The sequence below is a fragment of the Poecilia reticulata genome, linkage group LG1, assembly GCF_000633615.1.
Source record: "Poecilia reticulata strain Guanapo linkage group LG1, Guppy_female_1.0+MT, whole genome shotgun sequence".
In the NCBI taxonomy this organism is placed as follows: domain Eukaryota; kingdom Metazoa; phylum Chordata; class Actinopteri; order Cyprinodontiformes; family Poeciliidae; genus Poecilia; species Poecilia reticulata.
In genome coordinates, this window is record NC_024331.1 from 20,655,929 (window position 1) to 20,683,088 (window position 27,160).

The window sequence follows — 27,160 nt, forward strand, 5'->3', positions numbered from 1 at the left end:
TATATATAGTGAGGCTTACTCTAATCCCTTCATTTCAACCAGCACATGTATTCTGACAGTTAATGTTGGAGAATACTGTGGGTGGTAGCCAATAAAAGTTTATGGAGATGTGCATGTGGCACAGGATGGTTAGTGACTCTTGATGGAAACCAGGCCATGGAGTTTAACAAGCTCATTATAACACAGGCGTGGGACATTAGTCTGCGCCACATCTCTCACAGAGAAGGATTTAAAAAGGTGTTGACACATTGGTGTCAACTGTCCTGCAGGTCATGCTCACTCGGAGATGGCTGCTGTTTTATTAATGGAAGAAGAGGCTGACAGTGAAATAATATCTGCGCAATAAAATCTAATGATTTATGGTAATCTGATATCCAGATCATGACTGTTCAGCAGTATGTTCGGTCAATATTGAGTGGCGTAATATGCGCAACAATATTTGAAGCCATTATTTTATTTTTATTTTTATTTTTTGCTGGCTTTAAATAACCTATTATTTCTCAAACTTTCAAAGTATTGGCACAGTTGTAAATGGGAGAATCGGCAGGTGAGAACATGTATTCAAGGATCACCAAGGTCTTTGACCCATGATAATAACTGGCATAAACTGTGTGTGTGTATGTATGTGTGTGCATTCCTCGAATGATTTGAGTACGTCAATTTTTAAAATCCCTCAAATTATTTATCTGCCTCAAAGTTTCATTAAATTATGTTTTAGCATTTAGCTCACCGTGTTTTGTGCTAAGTGTTAGCAGCATAATATCTTATTTTTAAGTTCAGTCTGGGGCAACCGCAGGGCTTTCATTGATTGATGATAATGTTGGGTGTATTGATGCAGGTGGAGCAGAGATGGGCAGAATACAGCGGGCTACTGTAGCTGATGCTTAGTGTAGATTTATGGACGAACCGGACACCCATTTGCTGCATCTTGGTCGCAGTAAATGGGTGGCGTAGCACAACATGATGATACATAGCTGGCAGATGTTTTTTTTTTATTTTTTATTTTTATGTGCGACATAGCTACCACATCCCGTTGCGCACATGGTCACAAAAGCTATAAATGGCTGGGCATAGAGAGAGTTCATCTATTGAATTGACTGACGAATACATAAACCAAAAACTGCACTATAAAGATATTTTAGAAGTGTCTTTGTGAGCCTCCTGCTTTATTATTATATTTAATATAATTTCAGATATGTGTATAATTTTGGTCCGGGTTAACTTAAAAATGTTGCTAATGTTACAGGTTAATTTTATGAACTACAGAACAGTTATTATTGGGGATTCTCAATAAGGACAAGCTGCTGTTGGTATATGATATTAATTTTGCAGTTATGGCAGTATTTACCAATATTTTATCTTATAAATTTTTTTATTTGATTATTCAATTAATTGTCAGAGTAATCGCTATATTACTCGATTACTAAAATATTCATTTGCAACAATCCCCGTGTGTATATTTAGTAAAGGAACATTTGTTCTTCTACTAAACCCGAGACGCAATATGTTTGCAAAGTGATTACATCTCTTATGAAGGGGTCCATAGCTTATTGCTTCAGATATTTGATAGATTACGGCTTTAACTGAATATGACTTTGCAAATATCTCAAAGCTGTAGAGGATGCTAGTTTTTTTTATCCACTCTCTGTTTCCTCCACACCTTCCCATCTACATTTATGTTTTTTTTTCTTTTCTGTTCCCTGCTCATGAACAATTGTATGAAAACACACCCACGCGTGTGCACGCACTCTCTCTCACTCACACACACACACACACACACACACGCACACACACACACCCACGCACACACGCACGCACGCACACACACACACACACCCGCACACCCCCACACACACACACACACACACAGAGACATATGTCATGACTGCTCTCTGTTTGACTGGATTAGTGCAAATCTGCAAGATTTATTCTGGCCATGTTTTCTTCAGCTTCATGTATTTATTAAGCCTTTAATTACTTCATGAAAGAGCTCTGCTGAACCTAAAGGAAGTGAAAAACAAGAGCTAATCTGGCAGTCCCCCTGGATGCTAACATATTAGATGGTAAAATATTGCAAACATTGAGGATTTCTTGACTAAATGTAAAAGCAGAAGAGAATGTGGAAATTGTTTTGGAATTTACAGAGACAACGCCATCCGTACTCTCACTGCAGCTTTACCTCAAAACCTGCCTTTTGATAGATCCTATGTTTTCTTACTTTGAGATTGTTTTCCCAGTGATGCATGCAAAGGGACGCTAACACCAACATTACAGCTCATCTACATAAAAAACACATGCTTTGATTGATGGCTGTTTTCATTTGTGGCTTTGCTCAGATGGGTTTCCATCTGTCTCGGAATCCTTTTTTCCTCTACAGAGAACCTCAACGGATGTTTAGACGGCAATTATCATTTGTTAATGTCACTTTTTATTTTCATTATTAAAGCACTTTTTCTACCCCTATATTTTCATTTGCTTTTTTCCCTTTGCTTCTGTATTTGCCATGATGGACCATTTGTTACGAGACCATTAATATTTATTCATTCATTTGATCCCATTCAATTGCTCTGTTTTAATCTGTTATGTAAGTACATATGCTAATAGAACCTTTTGGTTTTTGCAATTTCCCATGACAGAAAGAAAAACTGATGTATTGTACTTTTTCTGCCATGGACATTATTCATAGATAAAATGAGAAATGCTCGTATTTCTGTGAAAATAAAATTTGACTTTTAAGTTAATATCGGCAATATGCTGTAAGGACTTTTACATCCACTGATTTGTCTTATTGCTGTTGTTTAGTTCTTGTATTGTTAACATTGTATATTTACATTTGATATGGGGACATAAATTTCCAAAGTTACCTTTGTGCTTTTTGTTTTCAGAGGTGCAGAAAAATCCTATTCATATACCCGGCCCTATGTCAGCTAAGATGGTGTTGCTTAATTTTTTCAAGTTCATAACTTGATGATGGTGTAAGAATTACACTCATGGTTTATATATCAGAATAATTGAGTGACTGGCAATGATTTATTTCAAAGCTTTGTCCTTTTGTCTTTTTTTCAGTAGGTCTTTAGAAGCCATTGTGTCTGTGGGACCTTCAGGAACTCAAAACTTTTCAATAAATTATGCCCACAATAGTTTGATGGCTGTTCACATAGTGTGAATTGCTAGTCAGCTTCTCCGCTGTTGAACCATAATGAACGTCCATTTGCATATTTCATGTGTGCTGATGACATGGCTTCAGCTCATTTTCTTTGGCAGCTAATTCTTTTGAGTTTCACAGCAAAGCTTTTTTCACTTAATCATCCTTTTTGTTTGGTCATTTGCACTTTAAACAATGCCAGAAATCATTTGACCTGCTTGACCTTTGTAGGAGTTTCATGATCTTCTTCATTTCACAAATGTATGCGGAGAAATAGTCAGGACAAAATGCTTTGAAGGGAGTTCTCTTTTATTATCTTATTTATGATAGGAAGCATTGCTGTTCCTAATCTATTACAGTTTTATGATATTCTTTAGCATTATGCTTAATTGGGTTCTCTTCTGGGTAATCTTTTATGCTGAGTAAATGTTTGGTTTCAGGATCTAATTCACTAAGCAAATAAGAATAGTAATATAAAGAAAATACCAAAGGTGAGACCAAGTTATTGTTGAGCAAGTAAGAAGTTGATGGAGGACATTTTGGCAAAAGCCCAGACCTAGCTTGCACACCAGGCATAGCTCATTTGTAACACTTTGTTTTTGTGTAAGACACCATGATAATGCTCTGCTTTTATTGGTATATCATAAAATAAAATATATTGGCCAGATAGAAGTTTGTGGTTGAAATGTCACAATGTGTAAGAAAATGTCAAAGGGTATTGATAATTTTACAAGTAACTGGATTGTTATCCTTAGTAACTTCTTAAAGTGAGGCAGAATTTGTCTGATTGCTCTGCAGTCATACCATTTATTATTAACTGCAGGATTTTACACATTGGTTTTCCATTGTTTTAGCTGAATACAGAAAGCATTTGTAAAAGAAGAAAAAATAAAAAGCCTGGCACCCCTAAGTGGAAGGCAGGATGGATTATGCAGTATATAATATCCCTTTTCTTGGTTTTCTGCCCTGGCAGAAATTCACATAAATATACATAAGTATGGGTGGTTTCCCCCTAAATGCATAAATAAATCTTCCCATAGCAATTTTCTTCCCATAGCAATTTAGGACACTAATCTCTACTTGCAGTATTGTGGACTCGACAGATGTGCAAACTGTAGTTTGGGCACTATCTTTTAAACTTTGATTGATATTTTCCTCAAACAGTGGCTCCATGTAGCAGTCAGGCTGGTAGGCTGACTAAATCATGACAAGTGATGTATTATATAATGGAATATAACAGTAAACACACTGTTTTCTGTGTCAAAAGGATGAGAGGTTCAAGAATGAAGCCCAGAGCGAGAGAATGTTGTTCACCCAAAAGGCTCTGCAGCTTCCAATTGTATGAATGGCGGCGTTTACTCTCAATGCTCCAAACTGTTGCTGGTTTTGTTCTTCAGTTTTGAGTAAAATATGCACAGAATGTATAGGCTGCTTTATGAAAAAGACAAAAATAAAAAGATATGAACTGCTCTCTTGAACTCATGAACAATAATTTCACTTTAATTCTGGTTAAGTGAATCGTTGCGTATTGGTAACTCGGTAGATTTTTATCTGTCAAGTCATTTCTCGATGACATGGACCCAAACAATGTGAATTTCTAAATTACTTGTAGTAGCCTCATCAGATTTGGTTGTGGAAGTGTCTTATTAGTAACACATTTGTTAGGTTTCAGTAGTTAAGATAACCATTTTTATGAGGTTAGTGTTTAATATTGTTCTACTTTGTCACATTAAAATAAAATACTTTGCTTCAAATGTTAGCGGTATCAGTGCTGCTCAGAAGGGAATGTTAAATATTATCTCATACTACACCCTGGTCAGGCCTATGTGCTGCTCGTCCTTTATCCACATTTATTTCATACCCGGTGTATATTTTTCATTACTTTGAAAGAGGACAGGATATTAGTCTTCCTCTAGGGCCATTGGGGCAAGCTGTTAGTCACACAGGCTAGAAGTGTGGGCTATAAGGTGATATGAGACAAGAGAGCCTGTTTTACCTTTTCTGTATTTTTTTTTTCTTCTGTTTTTTAGAGAAGGGGTCGAAGAGCAACGGCAGTGGTTGCTCAGATCTTATACACCTGGCCAATGCTGGGTTGGAAAATCTTTTGCACTCAGAACTACGCTAATTTTCTATAGTTAAATGGCATTTTTAAATTAGACATTTAATTATCTCTAAGTCATATGCAACCAGAACTGTAAAAAAAAATAAAAAAACTTTCCAAACTGAAGGAAACTGTGATCTTGTAACACCAGTATTTGCGTGTTTGTGTCCTCAACTTCCTTTTTTTTCCCTTTCTGACTGTAGAATCGGTTTAAAGTGGTTGATATCCGCAACTCCATCTGTTTCGGGTCTCGTCCCGTTGCATGTAGGATTTTGTGAGCCTGGTCTGTGTGGGGGATGGTGAACAACCTAAAAACCGAAAGCAGCCAGGGTGACCTAAATCAGAAGAGGTGATAACTCAGGCGTATAGCTGGAGATTACCCAGGGATCAAGAGGCTCAGTGGCCTCTCAAACAACAATGACTGGAGAGCATATCCCTTCTTACCACCCGCCCTCTGAGACCCTTATAGCTGTTGTAGACTAAAATGTGCATGCCAGGATGCGTCATAAAGACCATTTGTCACATGGACATTTGTTTGTTTCCTTGTTTAATGGATACAATGTTCATTTTAAAACTCCATGTTTTAAAATGTTCCCAAAAGGCAGACATGTACTAAGCTGTTTTTTTATTTATTTTTATTTTTTTACCAGTACCAAGTGATTTTGTTTATGTGATTTCTGCACTCATTGGTCTTTTTAGTGCTGCTGTAGAGCAGAATTATAGGATTTTTGTCATAGCGTACCATTTTTTCAGTAACCATTTAGTAAATGATTACAGCTATTGAATCATGGCTCAGTTTAATGAAATGGCTTTTGGGGTTTTGCTCTGCGTCGTGTGTCTATGACGACAGGATTCTGTATCTGTACGTCTGTGTGACTGCAGGGCTGCTTGTTTCAGGGAGATGGCCCGGCCATTAATTAATGATTGATTGATGAGTCTGCCACACTGTGGCCAGTAACGGGCCCAGATTTTGCTCTCAGTATATCTGCGAGTGTGGGATGTGTTAATGTGTGGGCTTTTGAGACTGGGGCAAAAAAAGGTTGCTCACTGATAACTTTGTGCTTTGCTTCATTCGAGGAAATAAAAAACAATTTGTGCGGGATGGTTAGATATGCCTTTCCCATTCTCACCACATTCACCTTTAAATGACAAATAAAACACATACAATAAAAGTAACAAGATTTCTTTTTAACTATTAAGAGAATTTATTTATGGCTTTATAAATCTGAACCAGCTGCGTCTTCATTTAAACAGAATAGTTTTTATTGCATATTTGCGATGTAAGGACATGAATACCATAACACAGCTGTGGAAAACACAGATGTTTTCAGATTCATCTGCAGTAATTTGCAGATTAAGGAAGGAATGTGTGCAGTTCATTAAAGCTACACTGTACAATAAAATGGGGTGAGGGGGTGGGTATATCGCTCTAGGCAACGCTTGTTCTGGGGACCATCTGGTTGGATTTGGTTTTGGCATTGTCGACTTTCTGTGCTCCAAACCTTTAACCCGCTTTCAGTCTTGGTTGTTCTCTCTGTCACATGTAAATCTTGCAGTTAAGCTTGAGATGATGTGATGTCCTTGTAAGATCAAAGAAGCAGTTATTTCTTACTCATCCTTTATTAAGTATAAAGCTTGCAAATCTTTATATACCATCAGCTTTAGAAACATGACATATGCATGTTCAATATGTACCGTACATCAGGAGTCTGCAACTTTAATCCTTGAGCGTCACTGTCCTGCAACATTTAGACGCATCTCTGCTCCAACACCCCTGAATCAGAACATTGAATTACCTCTTTGACGTGTCAGCAGTGTTTTAAAGGCCTGGAGTAGTTATTTCATTCAGGTGTGTTGGAGTGGGGATGCCTGCGAAGTTTGCAGAACAGTGGCAAATCAGTTTGTGCATGTTTACATTGTTTCACCCAAAAAATAGCCCAAACGTCATCTACGCAAATATATCACCCGTCGTCACTGGTTGGACTAAAGAATCTCGGTTGGGAAAATGCCGACCAAAGTTTTGGTGATATTCAGGATTATTTTTACCTGTAGAAACAGTATTTTCTTTTCCTGTGAGAAATAAAATCAATCTCATCATTTTATACATTATAATTTTTTTTTTTTGTGGAAACCCTATGATATTTTAAAACCATGATATTTGTACTCTGAAATTGTGAGGTTTGCAAAGTAGTCCATGTCTAATGACAAAACGTTGCTAGATGATGTCACAGGCTTTGAAGAACATAGATTTAATAAACTCTAAAACAAATAGCCAATGATATTCAAAATTTGATGGTAAATTCCAGACATTCAAGACAAAATGTTTAAAGGTTAGAGTAGACCACATAAACTGATGTGTATTTTTAATATAATACTCCTAACCCCTTAGATTGATGTTGTTTATTCTCGTCTAATAAGAGTCTCCAAATTCACCATCGCATATGTCCATACAAGCAACGCCAAACGCAGAGCACAGACTCGACTAAGTTCTTCCGCATCACACATCGTTCTATTGTCATCACAAGCCCATGGGTTTCATTAGTGCCAGCTTTAAGACAACAACTCCCACTCTTCAGTCCCAAATGCTTACAGTGAAGGACAACTTAACACTTGCCTGAAGCCTTCATGCATGTGAAATTGCAAAAAAAAAAAAGTGTAGTTTGTTCTCTGCTCTCTTTTGACTCGCTCTGAAGGGTCACACTGAAATGCAGCGTGGCCTTAGGTTGTATCTAGTCAAATTCATAATTTAGACAAATTCATTGTTATGAGTTTTGTATTCGGGATTCAAAATATGCACGAATACGTTATGTAAATATTAGACTGGAATTGCTTTCATTTTAATATTACGGTTCCTGCAGCTAAGTGATCACACACGGTGCCTTACTTGCAGGGTGAACTAGCATTTATGCTCCACACATTTAATCACCAAGAACACCTTACATCTTTCTGTGTTTTCACACCCCTAGCACCTAAAATAAAATTTTAAAAAAGAAGAAAAGAAAAAGACGGTAAAAGGAATATAAAAAGGCATGAAGACAGAGAACATCTGTTTTTCTCTTCTGCACCAGGGTGACTAATGTAGAGGGAAAAGTGAGAAAAAAAAATGGCATTTATCTTTTTTCCCCTTTTTTATGGCTACAGTTAGATGAACATTAACTGGACTGCAGCTGACTTTGTGGTTGCACAGCAACAGCTTAAAGATGCTTCCAGGATCTCAGTCTGTGCAACCCTCACAAAATAAAGGCAGAGCAGAGAAACTTATTTTTCTCCGCAGAACAAATCCCAACCTATTTTGTATATCCTGCGGTATACTGCAGGTATCACTACGTCAGTCTCTCCTATTTGGGTTTGTATGGTTTGCAGATTGTTCATTCCTGACAGTTATCTTGAAATAATAATGGTAATACTAGTAAAAAACAATTACATCCAATGATTTGTTACACTTTTCAGTCTAAAATTAGGAAAACTACCACACGAGCTTCTCTTATTCAGTATTCTGGCGGTGTATGATCCCGACCTTACTGTTGCACGTCCTTGATGCATGCAGAGTGCAGCAAAAGCCGTTTTTGGGGGATTGCATGCTTCAACCCATTTTAATATGCCTTTTCATTCTCAATACACTGTCGTTAAGCCCTGCAGCAGGGACTTGGAGCAACCATTTTGATGATGAGACTGATTGAAATAATGTTTCCGAAGTTGATATTTCATGGTTTTATAGTGCGAGAATGAGGCAGATCTGCAGAGAGACAGCGTTTCTCTGCCGTTCTTATCTAGCACAAATTCTTACATAATGAAAATAACATGAAGCAAACGCTGAAAGTATTCGAAGAACCCAGATGTCCTAGTTATACCACATGAATAGAATGTTTGTTTTGCCTTTAAATGCATTTGGCTGTTTAATTTTGTAAAAGCCAGCCATTAATATTGCATCCATGCAAAGTTTCTTTGACATTATTGCACTACATGTCAGTTTATTATATCCATGAGTAATAATGCCATCTGTAACACAATGCCCTGCTTAACAGCAGCTAAATAGGAACCCGAGCTTCAGATTTTCATGCTATTTCTGACTCTGCTTTATTCAGTCTTTCCTTCAAATGTCACCAGATTCTTACACTTTCACACTGAATTGTGTTTTTTTTTTTTTCCTGTACCGGCTACTTTTTATTTTCAGGATGTGCATACTTTTTGTTCCATGTACACCCACAGTTCATCTGCCGATCTGAGTAAACTTTTGCTTAGTAAATGAACACATATATATTTTACTCACTCCTGGTGTAAAAACCCTGTAATAATCTACAAACTCCCACAAATAACGTTTTCTAATCAAAATGTCATGCCAAGAAATGTCTTAGATCACACTTGATGTGGTCGTCTCTGGTCTGATCTGTGAAAATGTTCCTATCTTTATTCATTGCGCACATGGATGCCACTCATCCCAGCCACTTGACACTTCCTCCATCTTAAATTCGTTAGCAACAAGCTAACTTGTGTTGCGTATGCCAGCTGCATTTCCTGCTGTCTGACATTCTTGAAGATCTTACAAGTTAACATGATTACATTAATAAAATATGTGGCATGTTATTGCCACAGGGAGTTGCAAGTTGAAGCAGAATATAAAGCTTAAGAAACTAGATTATTGACTTGTTTCATTTAATTGTCTTATTTTTCTCAGTTGCTGTTGTGTACGATGCAGCCAGCTCTTTGATTATTCTATATTTTGTATAATGATTTTTTTTTTTTTTTTTTTTTTTTTTACAAATTCCTCACTTGATGCCCTTTTCCTGTATAGAGTTTGTGATTCAATCAATGGTGAAATAATCACCCAGCTGGTAACAAAAATGATAAGCTGCAGCTTGACATTTTGTAGCTTTTGAAAGTGAAATTATTTTTCATTAAATTTTAAATTGTGACATACATTGTAATTACTATAATGATATTAAGAAATGAAATATGGTCTCAGGAATCAATCTTTTGACGTTGAAGATGAAATCAACAAGTGCCTCTGGAGTCTTGCTTTATCATTTTTGCTTCAGTATACAATCTAGATGTCATCAGGTTTTTGTGTTAGCATTGTTTTAAAATTGAATTGGTTCCTGTGTCTGATCTTGAAAAAGATCCTTCACCAAACGCTGATCTTTTAAGTGAAGCTGTCTCATAATATGAAGCAGCAACACACATATTTTGTCAATCATAATCACAAGTTTATCAACATGGTGGATCATAAAGCCCCTTAGAGCTGTTTTCTTTGAACCAAAAAGTAGGTAAATATACATTTTTACAAGAAACCGCGGCTTTGCAAACTGGGACAAAATGTAATTTGATGCTTCACAACAAGTAGGTAAGCCTGGTCAAAAACATATTAGAGTTGCAGCAGGAGAATTATGATTCTATAGTGTATTTTGGTCTGTGATTGCCAGAGTTTGTAAAACCTCATTTCTCGTTATCAGAAGAATATGCAGAAAAAGGCAATGTTTTTTTATATTTACATTGGTTGCAATCTTTTCAGCTACTTCTCAAACTACGTAGCTTTGAAACTTTGAATGAGCAGTACTGTCATAACAGAAATTCTGTCTTGTCATTTTGTCAAAATACTTTTCATCTTCCAAGAAAAGCTTTCAAATTTAGACCAGTTCTTGTTTTAAATTTGACCGATTTTCTGGCCAATTTCTGGAAACACAGGAGAAGAAGCTGTTAATGCTTAATTTTCAAATCTCTTTGTATCTTTGTAACTTAGAAGCCACGTCTCTAGAGGTTACCTTCTTATGCTTGTTCCTTTGCCTGAGTTTTTATATAGTGACAAGCTCAATTTTGGAAATGATCATTTTCACAAATGTCCCATTTTTAAGGATGGTCCAAGTTTTGACATGATGAATTTGATGGTCATTTGTCTCTGACAGTAAAACCCACCATGTTCCTTTGCTATTCTTTAAAAGCACCGAATAGAACAAAAATTCACATGGTTCTTGAATAGAAAAAAAAAGGAAAAAAGGTTACGTTTGAAAACGGTACACAATAGTACTGATCTCATAAAATGCATTATATATATATATATATATATATATATATATATATTTAAAAAAACTCTATTTAAATTGTAAAAGAGATCACCCCATTTGTTTTCTGAAACAGTTTTTCCTTCCCTCATGGCAAACAGATATGATGTTCCAGTTTACACATTCACAGATGACTGGCATTATGGGCAGACTCCTGAAATATCTCATTAGCAGTCATCTAAAAGCTGTTTTCAGACTCACTATATGAATATCCTGGCAATGGACTTACACAGCAGAAGCTGCAGAGTTTTTTTTTAACACATAAAGATCAACGCTTTTTACTAAAAATATGTTTGCATTCTGAGGACATTTTTACATATCTTTGACTTAATTCCTGTATATTTCAGAAACCTCCACACGAGTACATTATTTTATGTAGACAATTTAGTTTCCATTTCCTTTTAGCGATTAAATAGCTGTGATGACAGCTTAAATCTGAACTTTAACAATGTGTTGCTTTTTGCAAGATTACGAAGGTGTTGTGTTCATTATGCCTCTGCATACTAATTGTGTCAAACTTTCACACGAATGTCAAACAGAATATATAAGTGATAACATTTATTATGCAAAAAAACCAAAAGTCAGTTTTGTTTTGACAGTAAAATAATGTGTGAGAACTGTTTTTTATTTGTAATTATTATTTCCTGTTAAACTCCTTAGATATATGATTTTCACTGGGTTGTCTGTACAGCTTTGATGCTTCATATGCATGCTGCAATTAGCAGCTTTCTTTGTTTGAGATCGCTAAAATATAGAAATATGTTCACACACATTTTGTTCAAAGTTTCATGTGAAAGCAATAATTAGATCACACCTAATGTTAACTATGAGAATGTCTGACACATTATCTTCACATTAAGTTTAGCAAACTTGTTTTAATAGTATGTCAGAGCCATCTGGATATTGCATTGGGGCCTTGAGTAGAATTAAATTATTTCACATCAACCCAACACAGCCCAAATTATATGCCTTTAATATTGTTTTGGTGTTTTGTGGGGTTTCTTCAGTTAATACAGGTGTTTTACAGGGACTAACAATCAATTGAACTGTTTTGCTTGAACAACCCATTCACAGGAATTATTAAGCTAATAACACATGGGGTAAATGGGCTTTCTTTGTATGTGTAGAAGTGATGCATTTGTGGCCTTCCCCATGTAAATAAAATTATACTGGGACAAAAGCACACAGGACTAAGCTGCAAAAAAAAGAAAAACAAAAAAGCTTTCCGACTACTTGGGCTGGCTTAGTTATCATGATTTATATCAACCACAAATGCACGTTTTATTTAAAAAAATAAAAGCTGATTAATGTGATTGTCAACTCAGCTAAAAACGACTCACTTTATTTGAAATGTAGAAGTGGGATTCCGATTACAGTGGAAGCTGATGATTTCACGTGTTGTGTTTCTCAGATAACTTTTTATCAGTTGATAAATGACCAACTACATCTGACTGTGCTGAATTATATAATTTGTCTTGATGTGGATTATAAGTGAATGTATATGAATCTTGACTACATGATTAGATTGTTCTGATTTAGACTGGATTGATTCAAATTGAATATGGAGCAAACTGGAGTATTTATTACAGTTGGTATAAAGTAAAGTGCTTTCATTGAAACATTCCGAGTTGGTTTTGTACAAGTTAAGGGAGCCGAGTCAAATTAAGTTGTAATCTTATTTTTTGGCATTTAAGCAACTGTATCTTAAGATGGACCACAGCTTATTCAAAATGAACATATTTTAATTACTTCACACCATTCGCTCCGTTCAAATAGGCCATCTAAAAATCAGAGATGTGTTTCTGTGTACAGAGAGCAGTAAAAGAAGAAGCTTCAATAAAGCAGTCTAGCCTCTGTCCGTTTTCAGTTTCCAGTGCTAACTAGTTTCCTGCGACAGTGATAAATGATCAAGCTTTTATTTCCATTTGTTCAATGCTGTTAGACTGCACAGAATCATGGGAGCGTTATAAACTTGGATAGATTTCTTTTTACTGCTTGTGTGGCAGAATTGGAGGCCTTTTTTTTAACCACTGACAAATAGCTGTTTGTTAGCTCAGTTTCTCCATAAAGTGTCATTCTGGTCTTTTATTTTTTTGCAACTGAATACAATAGCTGCCACAATTATGACATAGTCAGTATAATTGTAGCTCTCATGCCTCTCTTGTGTGCACAGTGCAAACCCTCTTTTGTAGTTTGTCTAATCTCACGGCAACATTTTGCTCAGTGTATTGCCAATTTACGCCTGTTGTCGTTAACAAAATGAATGTTTTATTTATGTTGTCAACCTAAGGATATATTACAGACCAGTTGCTAAAATTTGAAATGAAGGGTTTGGATTAACAAGCTGTCTTTTGTTCTTTTTTTCTTTTTTCTCTCTTTCTCTTTGGCATTCTTGTTGGATGTTTTGGCCCTCTGCTCTGCCTGGATTATTACAGGTAAGTCTATCTCTTGTGTTTTTGGCAACGCCTCTGGGCTGGATTAGCTCCTGTCTCTAGGCTGTCCCAGTAACAATGCTTTCTGGAATTGCATCTTAAGTACCTGTTGCACCTTGGGTGCATTTCAACCCAGCGATTTTGTAAACAGTGTGCACAGTCCTCCCCCCTTTTTTTTTCATCAGCTGACACTTGGCGAATGGGGCAATTGCATTTATGCAGCCAATCTCATAGGCTACTGGAGAGATGCCAATCTGGCCTCAAAGATAGGGAAGAAAGAGGGAGCAAGGAGAGCTGCTGGAATAGCTTTTATTCATTCTGACACAGATCAGATAAACGGGAAATGATAAATGTTGCCTATTTTTACTTCCCTTAACCTGTGTTAACTTTGAATTCCAAATCAAGCCCTCTTGGATGCAGCAACCTTTGAAATCTTATCTGAAGTTTACTCTGGATGATCTGAATATGAATTATTCATTAAAATGCTGTTGTATCTGTGACTATTTTAGTGCATAACTTTGATATTTCTTAGATTGGCAGACATTTGAGAAGGGAAAAGGATCCTTTGTTTAAAAGGCCACCGGTGAAAGCAAAAACGGTTGTTCATGACTTTGTATACTTGATAGCCTCTTTCTAAGCTTACCAGTGACAGATTGGTTGCATTTACAAAAAACGTTACACACAATAACCTTTGGACGAAAGGAAATAAAATTGGCATTCTATTTTGATCGATTTTGCTCTGCTTTGTCTAGCTTTGGAAATCTACAGTTAGTTTTGTTTGAAGTGTCAATTTTAGGAGCATTTTTAGATTACTGCTTAGCTGTAAAAAAAAAGCTGTTGCTTTTTTTTAATAACAGTTATAAATTTTATTATGATCATTTTATCTTATTGGTAAGTTATTAAAATTATGACAGGTTTCACCTTAGGTGCCAAGGCAGTTTCAGCTTCTGGCTCCTTAAAAGATGACATCTTGTTCGAATCTCTAACACTGAGGATCTTGTGTAATGTTATTAAAGTTTACTGTTGCACTATGTTGTTGCAAAGGCTTTGTCTTTCAGATGAAACAGCTGTAGATAAAATTAGAGGTACCTCCTAATAAATAACAATATCATCAAACAGTTCATTAGTTCAGTTAATTGTTCACCATAAATTAGACTCTTAGGAATGAGTGTGTGTACGATGTTTTGTGTCCTGCAATGGACTGGTGATCTATCCAGGGTGTATCCCATCTCTTGTCCAATAGAAATGGCCCCAATAGAGGGAATTTATTTCAGTAATTCAAAATATGAAACTCATATACAGGTTCATAAACACACCATTTGATTAGTCTTTATTTCTGTAAATACTAATGAATGTAATTTTCAGCAATTCAAAACTCAGAAAATGTGAATTTTGCACAAATGGTATGTCCTACTCATTCATAGGGGAAACTGCTGACTTGACAATTGTCAAGCAGACTTTCAAAAACAGAAATTGCTAAAGAGACTGGATGTCCACAGAGAGCTGCATTCAACTATACTCATAGGAAGTTGAGTGGAAGGTAACAGTGTGGTAGTGGAAGGTAACAGTGTGGTAGTGGAAGGTAACAGTGTGGTAGTGGAAGGTAACAGTGTGGTAGTGGAAGGTAAAAGTGTGGTAGTGGAAGGTAACAGTGTGGTAGAAGAAGGGGCATAAAGTTCAAGGATAATCACATTATTTGGTCAAGAAGCAAAGTTCATTCAAGAGTTTCAGGAGGAGAAATAGAAATGGTTCTGTCCATGCATGAGTTTGACTTTTTGAGCAAACTTCCGTTAATAAATTATGTGTTGGAAGATTTTTTTATTGACATAAACTCGCTTACCATGCAAGTTCATAAACATTGTGCAATTTATCACGTCTTTAGAAATTATGCGACACTCCAAGCAAAGCTGGACATATTTAGTTAAGAACAACTGACATAAAAAGTTAAGACCAAGGATATGTGTTCATCAGTTAGAAACCACCATGTTTAAAATGACATAACTTTCTTGGCTGCTTTCTATATTTTTCCACTTGACTGAATGTTTTCAATAGAATGTAATTTAATCAGCATTGATACTAATTGGAGACACTTGATTTTTTCTTTTTTTGGGCCCAACCATCCTGTCAAGCTCTGCCAAAATAATCTCCCGATAAGCTTTTCTATTGGAAGAAAACCGTGTGTATTAAATTTGCCTCCAAAATATTTTTTAATTATCACAGCCATTAGTGCAGTTAGAAATATTTATGTAGTTGATTAAGTCTTTATGTTACAGCATTATCACAGCATTCCTGATACCTGTATCTTGTGTGTCACCCGTCTGCAGCAGAAACAATTTTTAGAACCTCTGCCGTCTGCAACAAACATGGATTAAGAAACCACATCAGTTCATGCGTATGAGGTGTTGACATGTTTAGCCTTTATTGTCTTGGATTTGTTCAATATCCAATCAGCTTTGCTGTTTTTTTTTCACCAAAGGTATGAGTAACAATGATAAATGAGTAGAAAATCTTGTGTCCTGCCAGAGATAAAGCTTTGTCGTTCAGCCACGCTAATGCGCTGGATATAAGGCACTGACCCACATCTGCTCTTATACAGGTTACATGAAGCCCCAGATGCAGACCCAGCTGTTGTTAGCCCGTGTATTATCTCACCCACTCACCCCGATGGTAATGTTAAAAGCAAGGCAGCTCATCAGCACAGGCTAATCCAGCCAAAGCGTTTGAATTTCTACAGGAAAAAGCAATTATAGTAATAAACTTAGCCACTGTCTGTCAGTCTAAATATTCAACAGATAACCTTAACCCCATTTCCTATCAAGTTTCATATTTAGCAGCAATGACTTTCTTTTCCTACAGTGCTGTATTTGTGTTAGAATAATGACTCCTGAGTCATTGTTATTAATTCAGCGTTCGATCTGCGTGGTGCATGTAAATGAAGCAGTGGGAAGCAAGACCTATAGGCTGCCTGGAGAGTTAGTCTATGTAATGAATGCAATTACACTGCTCTACTGGACCATTGTCATTTTTTTTCTGTTAACTTGCTTTTTTGACTGTGTGTTTCACATCTATGCTTCATTTCTGCATCTAAATGTAAAAAGTCCTAGGGTATGCCCTGTTTTAATTAATCCCCAGTTTGTATGTAGGTTATATAAATACCAGGATTGTGTAAGTGGATTATGTGACATTGTTAACAATCAGGATCTGACAAAAAAAATAAAATAAAAGCACAACAAAGGGAATGGGTAAAAGAGAGAGATTTAGTATTTTAAAGAGAATGCTGATAATGATTAAGATATTGATCCTTCAAACCCCACCTGTTAAAAAAGAAGCTGAGGAAAGCCGCCCCCACTCTGTCGTTAGTCATCATCAGCTTCTTACAACCCACTGCGGTACACGCTGCCACCCATGATTTAGCTCTCCATCCAGTTATGAGGGGGTGTTAAGTGTTTATTATGCCGCAACGGTCCCAGTCGCAATGAGAAAGCAGAATGTTGCCTGATCAATACCTCTCACAGGAAGCCGGGTTAATTTATTTTTTAAGGATCTGCTTGCATCTCTAAGGGCTTTCTTGCTGTAAGTCGAAATGCAAGTCGTTTCCTGAAGATGTGCAGATTGACATTTTATCACTGACACTGCTGTTTAGGGACTTAGTGCTGACACTCTGACACAAAAGTGAAGGCATCACCTTTTGTGTGCTCTACGTTCTGCCTTTGTTTTTGTAATTTGAAACCTGGTTTGCTCTGTTCTCAACAAGGCACAAGAGTCTGACAGCTCCGACTGCTGCGCTTGCTGATTGATTGTGTGGCTAACGTGTTTATAGATAATGCAGTTGGCAGCTCTCCATACCGTTTGAGTCTGCAGGTTCTGTTTGATGGTGCAGCTTAACCATTCACACATACCGTCACGGTGAACACACAAGAGCTCTTTGCTGGTAATGCACCAGTTTATCACCTAGTGACTGGAACTGGGTGCTTTTCACCTTGACCAACTGATTGGAAAGGCAAAAGAAAATGAAATCTTTTTCATCATTAAATAAAATAAACTTAAATGCTACGAAGTAAAAGCAATGGCAGCACTCATCAATATGGAAGTTGTTAAGAAGATCACTTAAAAATTTACTTAAGGGAAGCTCAAAATCTGCTGAAAACTATTTAAAAAGAGAGGAAACTTGTCTCTAGCTCAATCAGGCTGCAAGGAAGAAAGAGAGAACAGAGTTTTCAGCAATTAACAGGAAGGATGAACCACATACTGCTAATGTAGCATGTAAAAAAAGACAGCAATATCTACTCTGTCATCATTTTGTCTTAAATTTACCTGATGGGTGACTGTAAACTGCTAAAATGTGAATAATACACATTTTAATGCTGTTAACTGTACTTTTAAAAATAGGTTGAAATCCACTGAATTCTTTACTCTTTGTGCAAACAAAACTATCTCATAGTTTTACCATTTCATTTTTTTGACATAACTCTACCTTTATTGACATTAAAGGTGGAGTTATTGACAAACTTTACATGAATGAATATCTGCTGAAGAATCATGACTGTATTTGTCATTTCAAACATAAATTTTTGAACACACAACAATGACTTGGCATTTGTTAGCATGTGGCCTGAATATCATTTAGCACATCTAAAACAGCTGCACTTCTGAGATGTGTCCCCTCGTATACTACCTTTGAGCGAAACAACACAATGTTGTGATTTATTAAAAAAATAAATAAATCACAACCTCATTATGCTTGTATCATGCAGTTGGAATGTGAAACATTTATTACTCCTCAAAGCACTGGAGGGTTTCCGTACTACAAATTATTTAGTTGTGAAAATATAAAGGAGGGTTGAAACACATTATTGCCACTGTGATCCTTTTGGTTACCACTCATCTGTATTGATTTTTTACTGAGGATCATCAATCAAGACATTCATAATGGATGCTGTCTGAGAGCACCTATCTCCCTTCTGGGAATCATCACCTCAAGCTCGGGTCAAGCAGAGATTTGATCTGTTGTCAGTTAGATGAATTGATGTTTTTCTCCTTATTCGCTCCACCTTACAAACACAGAGTGAAAAGAGATGAAAGGTAAAGGTGAGCAGAGATAGAAAGAATTCCAAAGTAGTTTTTAATGTCGGCCCCAAAGACTCAAAGCTATTAAAATATTCAAAGCCGTTCTCGATCACCTTTCGCCCTGCTTGCTTGTTTAAGAAAAGAGTGAAATGAAATCAATAGCCATACCAGTCCCAGCCCTCAATGTCGGGTATCATCTAATATTTATATAAATGAGGCCTCAGCCTCAAATTTACCCTGCAGTTGCATGTTTAAGGTCCTGTAAAGGACTCAAACAGGGCTGAAATTCTTGACAGGATGTGAGGATGAAATAAATCTCAGTCCCTGTCATGATTGCTACAGCAGTCATTTGCATCCTCATGATCTGACAGGATATGACTAACAGCCATGTTGAGTCTTAAAGTGGAACACCTTTGCTACCATAAATATGAAATGGATCATAAATTCCCACATGGCAACTTTGAGCCATTATTGTTCTCAAAAAGCATGGCTCACGGCAAAAAAACTGCAGAGAGAGGTTCTTTTTGCTACTTTAGTACCTCATACCGACAATAAATGTGTTCAACGAAGTTAATCAACTTTTTACTTACTAAAAACATTACCATGCAACATTGTGGACACTGTACGTCAGGTTTGACACGTAAATTTCACCTAACTGGTTTGATAGTAATTATTGATTAATTAATTTTCAACAATGCTAGGAAGGGTTGTGTGTATGCTCATACCAGCTGAGATAACCTGAGCTACTTCATCTTTTCAATATTAGTACTTTGACTGGATGTCAAAGAAGGCAGAAAATGTAGTTTGCCATATGTGTCTAGCTAATATTTTTACCCCTCTAGAATGAATTTTGTTACATTTCTGTAAACTTTTACAAAATACTGTCACAGGTTTACCATTTGTTTTATCTATTTTACTTAGAACTTTTGTGAAATGGAAATTTATTGTATAAATTGAAAGTTATCTTTGGAACAATGTAAACACAATATCAAACTATGTAATGATAAGCAGTTCACATTTAAGGTAAAAATATCCTAAATTACTGCCAAGTTATTTTTTTTTTTGTCGAACATTCAGACACTTTATTGACTCGTGGAAATTAAACCCTCTTTGCTTCAGGCTAAGCTTATCATCAGGCTTTGTGTCGCCTCTAAAATGTTCTACCAAGTTAAACTAAACAAACCCCCCTTCACCCTAACATGAAGCTTTTTGGACAGTTAATTTTATTGTAAAGAAAACAAGTTTATAATGGCTGCTAAGTAAAAATTTTTTGTAACATTAAAGTCATTGGGTGATATTTTGACAAATAATGTCAAGATGTTTCCCAGTTGCAAATGTTTTCTGTTGCATATATTCTATTTCAGAATGAGTAGTATCTTTTTTTTAAATTCAAGGTTATCCTATATTACTGCCAAATTCTTTTCTCCCCACTTTCAGACACGTAATTGCCTGAGGGACCTTCAGTTCTCATCACTTTTCATTAGGCTGATCTTACCTCAAGGCTTTATATCACCTATAACATGTTTCACCAATTTAAACCAAACTAAACCATTCTTCACTGTGACATGGCCATTTTTGGGGGTCATTTAAATGCATATTCTTGAGAAATACAAGCTTATCATTTATGCTTAGGATTGTTTTTAGGAACTTGAACAAGGTAAAGAAAGTAGTCCTTTTGAAACTGAGCATGTAATGATTGTCAGTGATTTCTTAAACACTTTATTCCTGCTGACTTACAAATCGTAAACATCTTTATTTTTTTTAAATTTATTTCAAAATAACACAGAATGATGCAAAATTATCGTTTTCACAGAAAAGCATTTGCAAATTCGATATATCTACGCTGCCCCTGCCGTAGGAGTCTGCAGAACATGGTGAACGGAATGTAAGATGCAGCCACAGTATGAGAATATGCACACTAGAGAGCAGTCTGTTACCTCTTTCTGCAGTGGTGGTGATCAACCAAACCCCCATCCCCTCGTTTCACGCAGCACACTGTTCATTTCACAGTAGCCAGGAAACACCACATCTCTTAGTTTGCACTAATTTACACAGTGAAGACCAGAGGAAGATTTACACACACATACACACCTCTGCATGGCCTTGTATTCAACAAACATTTTATATCACATGAAAACACAGTGGTAAACACCGCATGTGCAAATATTGCTTGAAGCTGGTGGATAATCTCCTCAGGAGTTCTGACACTACTTGAATTACATTTTTATCTACATGTGCATGGTTTAAATGATTGAAGAATTTGTGTGTTTTAAATTGGCCAAATGATGCAAATCTATTCTATGGCAGCCAAAGGGTGGTGAACGGTCTAGAATATGATCTTTCTGCTTCCTTTACTTCAATGCAACACGAGCGGCGATGTAATAAAATTAAAACATGCTTACAAAATTTAAATTGATTATTTTAAATCTGTTCACAGTGAAGGAATGAGGAAGAAACTAAGCTGATAAGACAACAAAATGAATGGTAAACCAACAAATAAGGCTGAAGCAGTTTGGATGAAATGGAGATATCGGTTTGCCTTTTTCAATTAAATTTTTTTCCCCAGTATTTCATCAATTTCTTTTTCCTCTCTTTTTTCTTTTTTTTCTCGGTTTGATACACTATAGAATCATGGCTCTCTTGTCCAGGAGCACAAAGACTACATCTAATGTCGTTCTTCCACTGGGACAGGCTTCTCACATACAAAATGAGTGTACTGTGAATAGTGGTTCATTTATTTAAACATTTTTTTGTACTTTACAAAAGAAATAGATTATCTTTTTTTTCAATTTCTCCACACTTGCACTTCTTTTAGCATATTTTACAGACTTTTATTTTTACATTTTTAATTAAACATTTTTTTTTTTTCATATTTTAAATGCTCCTCAAATATTGTATGCACCATAATACAAATGGTTTGCTGATTTTCTTTTCCTTATTTTTTTTCTCATCTTGTTTGTCTCCAGTTTATCTTTAAACAATATTTAAATGTTCTGAAATAGAAAGACACATTAAAGCTCAAATATTCTTCCGTGAGATAAAAGCTCCCAGTACACAAAACATATTCCTTTCTGTTTTTCGTCAGAGCATCAACACGTCCCATTGCCAGGTGCCCATTATGCTTTTTGATTTCAAATTAGCAGTAGAGAGCAGTAGCCATAAATCCACCACAGTCAGCAATGTAAAGCATACTCCCTCTACATCACAGTGAAAAGCTGTGTAAAAAGTGTCCAGAAGATGAAATAATTCCCTTTTGTTCTACAACATCTCCCTCTCTTTAGTATCCAAAAAGGGATTTACTGTATATCCACATAATCACAGGTAAAGACGTAGTCAAAAAGCACAGTCACACCTCACATTCTCGTGAAGGTTGCTGTTGGCAAGTGCAAGAGCCGTATTCGTTAATGATAACCAAAGCTCCCTCAATGTGGTTAGGTTTATAGTCAACATAGTACTCCGGTGTAGAAATTGCAGCCATCTGCTGCATGCTTTGCTTTTGCTTCTGCTTACGGCGCTGACTGCTGAAGCACTGCCTCAGTTGCCTTATTCCAGCTGGAAAGCACTTCCATGCCACGTACAGAATGAGAACTACGATGAGAAAGGAGAAGATGAGTGCCATGGTACCAGTCACTACCTTGTGGATCTGCATGGTGCTTTCCAGGTCGTCGTGGCCCACTGTGACAGTATAAGAACTTGTGACCACCTCACTGCCCTCACCCTCATACGGATTTGGGGTAAAAGGTCCCAGAAACACAGAGCCACCCTTGGCCAGATCCCTTGTTGATGCATACAGGCCTGCTGTGGTCACCTCTGCCGACGAATCACATAGCTGAAAAGCATAGACTGCATCCAACACATCCTCACCCTGTGCAGTGTCGGGGCTTGAACACAGCAGGGAGCTGTCACGCTGGCCTCTGAAGGCACTCAGCCAAGAGGCCAAGGCACACACATTGCGGCTGCACTCCCAGTCATTGCCTGCCAGGGTAATGCTGTCCAGAGACGACCACGAATCCAGGATGCGTTGGTCCAAAGAAGCCAAGCGATTCGAGTCAAGCATCAGCACCTTCAGGTTGGGAGTACTCTCAAAAACATGTGTCTCAATGTACTCGATTTCGTTGGCTGACAGGTCAATCTTCTCTAAGAAATGCCAGGTCCACTCCAGGGTGTTGACAACAATTGTGGCATGATTGTTGTGCATGTAAAGGGTACGTAAAGAGATGAGACGAGGAAAATGGGCAAGGTTGACTTTTACCAACTCATTGTGCTCAAGATGCAACTCTGTCAACTTGAAAAGACCAGCAAAGGAATTCCTTGCCAGGCTCTGTAGTTGGTTGTATCCCAAGTCCAGAAACTGCATGCTCCTGCAGTCTTGAAAAATACGCACTGGCACAAATTTGAGAGTGTTGTAGCGCAAATGCAAATTGGTGAGCTTTCTAAGGCCATGGAACAGGTCGGGCTCGAGTGTCTGCAGCCTGTTGTATGAGAGATCCAAAATGCGTAGGTTTGGGAGGGGCCTGAAGGTACCATTTGGCAGACTCTCAATCCGATTGCTGCTCAGGTCCAACTCCTTGACCCGTCTCAGCCTCTCAAACGCACCCTCCTCTACAATGTCAATGTTGTTATGATCTAGATAAAGCCAGGTTAGCTGTGACAGACCAGCTAGTTGGCCTTCACGCAGTTCGGTCAAGTTGTTCTCTCTCATAGACAGGCCCATGGCACTGCTCAGATTGCGGGGGATGTCTGTGAGGTTGAGCCCCTCGCAGTACAGCAGCTTGCTGTCGCAGCGGCACAGCCTTGGACAAACCGCCTCTGCCAAGGAAACAGTTCTCAGAAAAATACCCAATGAGCACAGTATCAACCCGGGGGGTTTCTTCAGTGGCCACTTTAAGTACAGTCCAATTAGGAGGAAATCCATTAGCATAAATATCCAGGAATGTCAGGGAGAAAATGTCCATTGAACCACTCTGGATATTATTTTTGCACCTCTCAGATCATTTTTTCCAACATATGTGATTAAACTGTTGAGTTCATTTGGTCTTTGTATTTTATTTGCAGAGATGGATATATTTATTTTATGCAGTCCAACGACAGGTCTTTTGTCCAAAATGTGAAAAATAAAGAGCAGTTCTGTTTTGCTAATGAGAGATATTCGGCAGTGGGTGGAGAGTAGAGGGGATGAAAAATGAAACTGTCCTTTCCAGTCGCTCTTATTCAAAATGATTCTTACTCACCCCTATCCAAAAGCTGACAATCTCCATTTAGCATCTTGCTTTGTGTCCCAACACTAATTATGTACGAATCTGAAAAAGACCCCACTGTGGCACACATCCCCCCCCTCCCCGCCTTTTCTCTTTTCAGTGGACACCAGATCCTTGGCAGGCTTACAATGTCTTAGTTCTCTTCAAGTGAAAGAGCCAGAAAGAGGAAGAATCCAAGTAGCTTTCAGCGAGATGGTAGGAAGTGCAAGTTCCCCCGTCTGCATTCATGAGCTCTGTCTCTTTTGCTCCTCTGCAGTCTTCTGCTGCAAAGATCAGAGGGAAGAAGAGACAACCAAAGCAACAAGAAAAACCGATGAAGAATAATTTCTGAGTGTCTGTCTTTTCTCCTCCTCTCTGATTAAGTTTCAGCTGAGCTGTTGAAACGTATAGCTGTTCGTCTCAGGAAGAAATCACTGTCTTTTGAGGTTTAAATCCATTTAAGCTGTAATCGTGTCTCCTGTGACGAAAGCGAGAAAAAAATATATATTGCAGAGGTGACTCCTCTTCTCAGTTTTCTTGTGTAACAGCATTCCTTGTCATCCCAGTGGCTGATATCTGTTTATAGGCGACGTGCATCCCCTGTGGTTCGCAGGTTTTGTTCACTCTCTTGCTCTCCAAATGTTTTGTCAGCCAGCTGGAAGAAGCTGCTGGAGGCTGGTGCTGGTCCGGCAGGCAGGGGCGGTAAATGTGGGAAGCGAAGGAGCGAGCAATCCCTTGCAGCAGACCAGTACACTGACAGCGCATGCAGAAGCACCTTCTGTTCACTGAGTGTCGTAAGCCACTCACAATTCAGAGTGCTCTCTCCCTCTCTCCCTCTCTTTCCCTTGATCGCTTACTCACTTGTTCATGCCGCTCCCTCCTTTATTTCCCCTCCTCCCTCTCGCATCCTACATCCTTGCTTTTTTTTTTTCTAGCCATGTTTTTTATCTTTGGCTCATTTATTTACATATTCAAAAAGGGTTGGACTTAAACCAGGGGCTTAAATAAACCCCCTGCTTCCACTAACCCACACCTCCGTCTCTCGTGTTATGAATTGCGCCTCTTCTGACTCTCCGAGTTTCTGATATTAGCGTTGCTTTGATTAAGCCAAGAAGCAGTAACAAGCATCTGCTTGCATGTTAAGTATTATGTGTCCACGTACATTAAAACAGAGAATGATGGTAAACATGTATAATGTTACATACTGTAGCCTGGACAGCATGGGGAATCACTTCATTTCAACAATAATTCAATAGTGATAAGTTTACACAAAGTATTTGTCTAATATTGCATATATGACTATGTTTGAATCAAACTCATGCTATTGATATTCATCATTTATCCCTGCCAACAATAAAAGCTTTAGTATAATGAGTCAAGACTAGAGTATGACATTCTTCATTTAATCAAACTGTCCTGTAGCCAAGCATTCGGTGTCATTTTCAATTATAGACTGGCTAGGCATTTTGAATACAGATGTAATTGCTTGCCAAATAATATTAGTATAAAGATATAACATAAATATCTCTCTCTGGAGATCCACTCCCATCTCACTGACTGGAGTTCTCTGGAATTACTGCTTGCTTTGTCATCTTTCTCCTTTTAATTTTCAAAGACAATAAGCTGTGACCTAAGCCATGCCATACATCTTGCAAATCAGCCAGGTCTGCAGTCAATCTTTTTCTTCTTTGTGTTAACCTTTCATCATTACTATTTATTAATTCAGTCTGTTAAATGTTCAATAAACACTTATTTTGCAAAGCCAATCCTGTGACATGAACATAAAAGCTGAAATTAAGAAGGGCAAGGGTGTTTGTCTTTGAATGTGGATTGGTTGTTAGTATCAGAGAGGCTGCTTGGATAATTTCAAAAACTATCTATAATCTACTAGTGTTTTCACACAAAAACGTATCCGGTTGTAGTTGGTGGGATGAAAATAGATTGTTGTTGTCAGAGGTCAAGGAGAATGAGACTGAGACTTACTGAAGATAATTGAACAGCATAGGTAGCTCAAACCAAGGTAGGTTCGACACCATTTCTAAATTCACAAAGGATTATCCATTGCATATTTTGCTAGTGTAGCAAAACTGTGTTGTTCACCACCCTGATTTAGAGTACGAACTTTGGTGCGTCAGAAAATGCCAGCAGACATTCAAGGAAATGTTGACGGTGTCCATGTGTTTGTAGAAAAGCATGTAATTTGAGAAAGAAACCTCCTCTCACATTTACTACGTCAGAGAGAAATTATGAAAAAAAAAGCAAAAAGAGAACAGGGCTGAAAACATAATAAAAGAAGAGCAAAATAGGTAGTTTTCCTTTGTGTACATAATAAGGTCTAATAAGGTCATTTTCAAGTTTAGACAAGGGCTGAACAAAACCTTGACATTTACCAAAAGAGACCATGTTGTGCCACCATTCTTTGTCCCAGCAGCTTCCAAAGTGACACTCCGTTATTCTCACTCTCCTATCCTAATTAGGATTTATAAAGAAAAAGAAAGATGACTCACAATACTTGTGAATGTGCAATATTTGGTTACATTTTTAGGTTCGTTTTCATTTTTTTTAATAAAGTTTTAACATTTAAAAACTAGCCTTTCGTACTCTGCTTTGCTTCATACAGAGGGTCTAAGCTCTCGGCTATTGAGAAACGATTGGAGACATGGAGTCTGTTGAAGTTTTAAATCTTTTCCACGTACCCTAACGTGGAAAAGATTTAAAACGTGTCACAGACATTGTCACATTACATTGTCTGTGACATATGTAATGTCAGTTTGGCATTATGAACCTTATGGGAAATTATATGCACTGTAAACAACCATCCCGCACTATGAAGAGAGAAGTGCCGAGCTGCACAGGACAGCTGTTAATGTTAATTCAATATTTGGAAGCATGATCAGTACGGACTGAACTGATTCATTCGGTCTCACTGCCCTCGCTAAAACTACAGGCATTGTTGTTCTAAAGTAGCGCAGAAAATCAACATCATCTTTCACAACTTCTTCTATTCGCTGATTGGCCTGATAGAAAATCTATCGGAGGAATCCAGGTATATGGGAGAAAGGCCAACCTGTGCTGTGAATCGTGATTGGAAACAAGTGGAATTGAATAGGACAGCAATGGAC

The 27,160-nt window shown here is 37.4% G+C and overlaps 2 protein-coding genes across 4 annotated transcripts in view; one reads left to right on the forward strand and one right to left on the reverse strand.

Moving 5' to 3' along the window:
* Positions 1-27,160, forward strand: part of ctnna2 (catenin (cadherin-associated protein), alpha 2) — a 323,748-nt gene that overhangs the window by 152,539 nt on the left and 144,049 nt on the right. The window contains exon 8 of one of the 3 annotated variants that reach the window (XM_008413718.2): positions 13,738-14,454. The exons of the other annotated variants lie outside the window; for them this stretch is intronic. Within the exon in view, the coding sequence (XP_008411940.1) occupies positions 13,738-13,797 (60 nt within the window). The 3' untranslated portion in view covers positions 13,798-14,454. Of the gene's footprint in view, positions 1-13,737; positions 14,455-27,160 lie in introns of those variants that run through there. 3 annotated transcript variants of the gene reach the window in all.
* lrrtm1 (leucine rich repeat transmembrane neuronal 1) lies at positions 20,490-24,843 on the reverse strand. Its single transcript, XM_008413730.2, has one exon. It carries the CDS (start codon positions 23,720-23,722, stop codon positions 22,148-22,150), a length of 1,575 nt encoding a protein of 524 aa, XP_008411952.1. The 5' UTR covers positions 23,723-24,843; the 3' UTR covers positions 20,490-22,147.

Bases quoted from the DNA above. Each gene is read 5' to 3' on its own strand.
- lrrtm1 (XM_008413730.2), bottom strand. From the start codon at position 23,722: ATGCTAATGGATTTCCTCCTAATTGGACTGTACTTAAAGTGGCCACTG.